Source organism: Schistocerca cancellata, chromosome 7 (genome assembly GCF_023864275.1).
Source record: "Schistocerca cancellata isolate TAMUIC-IGC-003103 chromosome 7, iqSchCanc2.1, whole genome shotgun sequence".
Lineage (NCBI taxonomy): Eukaryota > Metazoa > Arthropoda > Insecta > Orthoptera > Acrididae > Schistocerca > Schistocerca cancellata.
Window position 1 is genome coordinate 438,230,459 of NC_064632.1, and position 6,051 is coordinate 438,236,509.

The 6,051-nt window shown below is 39.4% G+C and overlaps 1 protein-coding gene across 1 annotated transcript in view; it reads left to right on the top strand.

The window, feature by feature from the left end:
* LOC126091987 (vacuolar protein sorting-associated protein 54) overlaps window positions 1-5,844 on the top strand; it is a 146,929-nt gene extending 141,085 nt beyond the window's left edge. Inside the window, exon 19 of the mRNA XM_049907353.1 lies at window positions 5,160-5,844. Within this exon, the coding sequence (XP_049763310.1) occupies window positions 5,160-5,271 (112 nt within the window). The 3' untranslated portion in view covers window positions 5,272-5,844. The remainder of the gene's footprint in view (window positions 1-5,159) is intronic.
* Window positions 5,845-6,051: the final 207 nt, after the last annotated feature.

The following is a 6,051-nucleotide window of genomic DNA, read 5'->3' on the forward strand; positions in this document are numbered from 1 at the left end:
TCAGCGGTGTCCATTGCACGAGTTTCTGCTTTTGGACCAGACAGTGCGGTTTCCAGTGACAGGTGGCACCAGTAAACATTGAGCATGACAAGAAATCTGCATAGTTTGCTGTTATGGGATGTGGAATATTTAATATGGTCTCAACTGTCTCTAGTAAGGGGCATGATCCCTCTGACGAAATTTGATGGCCCAAGGAAGTTATTTCTGGTTGGGCGAACACACCTTAGAAACATTCAGGCCAGCACTTTGTGTGACCAGGTGCTCAAAGACTTGATTGAGATGAAGCTCGTGCTGCTCCGGTGTTTCTGAAAAGACAAGGATATCGTCCAAGTACACACAACAATTTGGTAAAGCTCATAGCACTGAGGAGATTACAGCGGCCATTTTAGGAATATCTTGTTCGGCAACAGGAATCTGGGTGTACGCCTTGATGTAATCAAATACGCTGAACACTTGTTTTCTGCTAAATAAGGTGTGGTTGTAGTCTTTCAAATGTGGCACAGGGTAATGACCAAGGATGGTTGTTGCATTTAACGCACGGTAATCACAGCATGGGCGCCACACACTGTTGTTCATGGATACAAGGTGGAGGGGTGACTAGTGTGCTCCGATGGACTGACAAATGATTCCTTCAGCCAATGTGGCATCAAATTCCACTTCCCCAGTGGTGTATTTGTCTGGGGCCAGCTGTTTGGGTCTACATGACACCGGGGAACTTGTCGTGGCGTTGATATAATGGACAGTATTATGGCATACCTGTTGTGGGACCCCGGGAATCTTTCTGAGCAATGGGAACTGGTCAAGTAGTTTTGTGTACTCTTCCTCTGCAACCTGGATGACCGTGATGTCGCTGCCGACCGCATGGTGTCGGAACCGAGCCGTAGACCATCTGGTGACAGTGTCCAGCAAGTGGTTGTTGGCAATGTCTTGGAGCAGGCGGTAGTGTGCTAGGAGATCCACCCCGATTATCAGCTGTGCCACGTCCATGATGATAAAATTGCTTGTCACAATCCCACATATATACCCCCTGATGTTCCATGCCGTACGTCTGGATGGCGGAGTTGTTAGCCACCGATAATCTGAAGTTTGTGGCCGGGTGGCACTTACACAATTTGTCTCTTGGCAAAATACTCAATTCCAATCCTGTGTGGACCAAAAATTTGCACCTCTTCTTGTAGTTGGTCATAAACAGGTGTGCAGATAAACAATTAGATGCATCGTTTTCTGCCTGGCACTTGAGGTTGATGTATTCTCACAGCAGATTACACTTACGCACTTGGTCGGCGAACTGCTGATGGTAACAGTGTATGTTAACTGATTATGAGTAGTCATAACAAGGAGTGTTAGATGCAGGAAGATTCCACAATCTCCATTGATATCTGCCTTTAATGTGGAGGTCAGTGAGAAGTTCATTCAATTGATTGCTTAGGGTGTCAACTTTGTTAAACAGGCCATCATTCAGTTGTTGTTCCAGTGCGCGATTTTTTTTGTCCACTCGCAGTCTGATTTGAGGCCCATCAGTGTACTGCTGCACTTTACTGTCAGTTCGGAACAAGAGGTAGGTACAATGGCATCCTGTATCCAGTCGGTCCAATTGGCCACGTCATCCGGAGGCTTTTCAGTTTGAGTGTTATTATGGCCTTGACTTGTGCTGGCAGTCTGCTGCTGTATATTGTGATTACTAGCAGTTCAGGGATGGTGTGTGCATCGACCTTGCATCGTAGGTGGCGGAGGTATTGTGAAGGCTTTATGTCACCTAAATTGTCCTGAGTGAGCACTTGTTCTGTCCTCTCTTCCTGCTAGGCGGATACTTGATATACGAGTTCAGCTTTCAGTTTCAGGTAGGTGTCTGTCTCCTGTGGTGCTGTTATAATATTGTGCACATCCGATGCATACCTGTGATCAAGCTGACTAACCACTAGTGCAAATTTGCCAGAATCTGTCATTATTCTGGAACATAGAAACTTCCCACAATTGGCTCAAACCAGAGCGTGGAGTTGTTTAGCTAAAATCAAAGTAACAGGTGGATCATTATCCATCATGTTTCTGCTGTGCGACACAATATCTTGTCTTGTAATCTGTATTCCTGACCACGATCACTTCGAGGTCATCGGTGTTGTTAATCTTGTAGGGATACGGGGCCACAGCTTATTTGACATGCTCAGCATGTGGACTATGTTCGGCAGTTATTGCATTCAACAATTCACTGCTTTAAGTTAACATATGGTGTTTTCAGCTACTCTGTGTAATAAACTCGAATGGGAAAGAGAACATGAACATGTATTTCTTTCAACAGTAGTAGAACAACTAGTTAATATCAATAACAACAGAATAATTAATTGCTAAATCATAGAATTCACCAAGTGTCCACACCACGGCAAGGAATAAGTGCGAGGCAGTGTTCCAAGCGGCAGGTGTGCGGACTCCTACACATTCGGAGGTGATGAGCTGATTGCGCACGCCAAACACGTGATCTCACATAGTTTCCACATCTCTGTTCTCAATCACATAGTGTAACAGTTTATCATCTCTCTGCTTTTTGCATTAGATTTAACTCTCCAAGGAGCAACTGCAGTTCAAAGAGTAAAGGCATCTCTCTTGCAGATGGAAAGTGGTACATAGTCATATTTCAGAATTTATTATTAGAACAATAGTGTGTTCATTGAACCCACTTGCTGATTGTATTCCTAAACAGATGTTAAATAAAACATTGTATGCTAGCACAGTCTTGGGAGCTGGGATATTACACAATGAAGCCTCTCCTTTGAATTCTTACCACAAAGTCTAGAAATATATCAAGGGGATGATTATGCTTAGGATTTCCAATAATCAAGTGACTGAAAACAACCTCTTATCTAGGGTGGCAATTCTCCTGGAAAACCTGGAATTCTTAGGGAATTACATTTTGTCTTGAATGATCAGGGAAATCTCAGAGAATTTCAGGTATTTCATAAAATTTCAGGGAATACTGTTTTTCAACATAATGAAATTGAATTTTATTTAGTGTTATAAATCACAAATTTTATAATTTTTAATATTTAAAGTGTGTTAATCATATGATTATTATTCTATCTAAATTACTGATGTTAAAAAACTATGGCTAAACTAGTGCTTGTGGGTGTTATACAGCTCACCTGAGAGGAAAGGAAGGTCATGTTATTGTAATATGCTAGCCCCCCCCCCCCCCCCCCCCCCTAAAACACACACACACACACACACACACACACACACACACACACACACAAAATTAATTTATCAGGAGCTTCTTCCTTGTCATGTTGCTCCTTTTTTTTTTTCACCAAGTTTGAGTAGCCACCCTGCTTTACCATACATTAGAGTCACTGTGCTGTAAATAGGCACATGAATGTATTAACTCAGTTTTTGAACTTGCATTCTTCATCAGAGTACACTCTGACAACATAGAAGTATTAAGTTGAGGGGAGAGGCTGGGGTTGTTGGAAGAGAGAGGTTTTGCACAAGAAAAGTATAGGAAAGCAGAGCCAGAACAAACTTTTCCTTGGCAACAGTTAGACCGTGTCTGTTGATGAACAACTTTTTGGTCAAGTTAGCACAAAAGTGTAGTAGTTGCAGAGGAATTTGTCCTGTTTCTGGTGGTATACTGTGTACAGGGCAACTCAGGTGGCATCTGGGCGGAGTGGAAGAATTGGATTGTCAGGTTGAATGAAAGTGACAAAATTTGAGAAAAAGTTTGATTGTTATTGCTGATACAGGTTACAGAGGATCTTCCAGGAGGAATATCCCATATACGACTTGTACGGGCAACAGAAAGTAAAGGATGTTAGGAAGAACAGCAGTATTACAGATCAGCCGGGGAATAATGGAAAAAGACTGAGACAGGGACAAAGAGACACATGGCATAAAGCCATATGCCCTGTAGGAGGTCCAGTTGTTCAGAGTATGCTGGACTATGGAACATCTTTGACTTTGGTCTGTCAATTCAGTATGCGTATAGCAGCACATGTAGCTGGCTGGAACGACTGAGTACTGAATGTAAAACCGTAGCAAGACAAAACTGCAATAAAAATTTCTTGGGAGTCATGGTGCAAATGACAACTGGGGTTGTACATACTGGACTGTAGAAAGGTGTACCGTTGACAAGTTTGGAATATGATGTGCTGGGTGGATGCATGCTGCAGGTTTTGCATGTGGATCTTGAACAAAGATATGACCCATGTACCAATTAATGGAAGCAGTAGTGGCATTCGTAGTTTGAGTAGGAGGTGGTGTGTTTTACGCTGCCTCTCGCAAGTGTCAAATGTAACCACTCACAGGCATGAGTCATATAGAGACAAAAATAGGATACTTTCACATGAAGTAACATTATAATTAGTGCAATCTTCACAAGAATAACTCAATTAGATACAGAATTATATGAGAGGAGGAATTCCAGGATGAAAGCAGCAAACAAAAATGTGAAAAAATAGCTGATTAACTTGTGGCACATAGACGTTCAGTATGTAGTTACACAGAAAATTGCCTAACTTTCGTGTGAACTCTTTTTCTTTTTACAGTATTATTACAGTAAACACACTGGCAGATTGTGAATGGTTACAGGGGCAGGTGGGTGTGGAGACAGAAAAGGATGTGTTTCAGTAATTAAATATTCATATGGATTTGTGTGACTTGTTTCTTACATTTGGTTCAGCATTTTGCTGAACAAATATAATAAATTAAGAATTTGCAGATTCGTAAATTATAGATAAATTTTTGTTCCAACACAATGTTTTTAATAGTGTACTAATATCGAACAAGTTATTAGATGATGCCATTAGTTTAAAATTTATCTATATTAGTATTATTCTTTGTCTTCAGAGAATTATGTTAGGCTTAGTTTCAGGATCTTTACGTTCTATTACAACAATTGTAGCAGGTAATCAGAAAACAGTGATGCTGCAGACAGAATATAAAAAGTAGAATTTAAAATGTAATCTGTTTTATTTCTTTAAATATTCCCATGTAGAGAGTTGATTTATTTTGCTACTTAAATGCTCTTCTTGGCAATATATTGTTTTCACTAATGTTTGGGAGTGTTCAAAGCTTTTAAACTGACTTATTTTTAACTTAACTTCAAAGTGTTGAAACTCATTGCAACTAGTTTATATATTGAATTATAAATATTATTCTTTGCTTCCTTACAGAATTGTGACTTCTGAACTGACGTTTTATCTCGAAACACTGAAAACATTGAAAGTACTTCCTGTGGAAGAATTAAGTGATGGAGCAATGAAAAGTATTTGGGATCCCCAGTAAAATTCCAGTAAACTGAAACTGAGGCTGTGAAGTGTACCTTTAGTGATCTCATGATAGTTTGTTGTACGAAATTTATAGATGCAGCTATCTGGAAAATTTTATGAAAACTGTTGTATATGAAATAAGATGTGAACTTTTATTGTTATAGTAGATGTGTAACTTAATTATGAACTTCTTGGTGAAATGTGCGATGTGGGAGATACGTTTCACTGAAATTCAGTGTTTTGTGAGGAGTGTGATGTAATGGTTATTGACACAGAGATACTGTGAACGCTTATTAGTGCTTGATGATGATTCATAGTGAGTGATATACTGCCACAGAAGTTAGTACAAAGTTCTTTATAAGTGCAAACTGAAAAATAAACTTTCATTACATATCCCTCTTTATTGTTCTGTGAGGAAAAGTGTGTCGCAACAGGCAGAAGTAAATTGAAGACACCACAGACTTTTCAAGATCATTGGCATGTTGCATTATTAATAAAGGTTTTCAACAACATTCCATGCCTCCTTCTATAAGTAACTTTTGCATTGGCATATAAATATCAAGCTGAATTACATGGTTTAAATGTATTATCTCCATCATTTTACTATTTTATTCTCATGTTAAGTTTACATTACTTTTCATTTAGTAATTTGTAATATGTTTACAACTAATATCTGCACGAGAAGACTGCATAACAACCTTATCTATTCAGTGAAGTAAACATGAATTTCATTGGAGCACCTTGTTCTTTATGATGATGAAATTAGGGATGCATCACCTGGCTGATTAAATTTTGA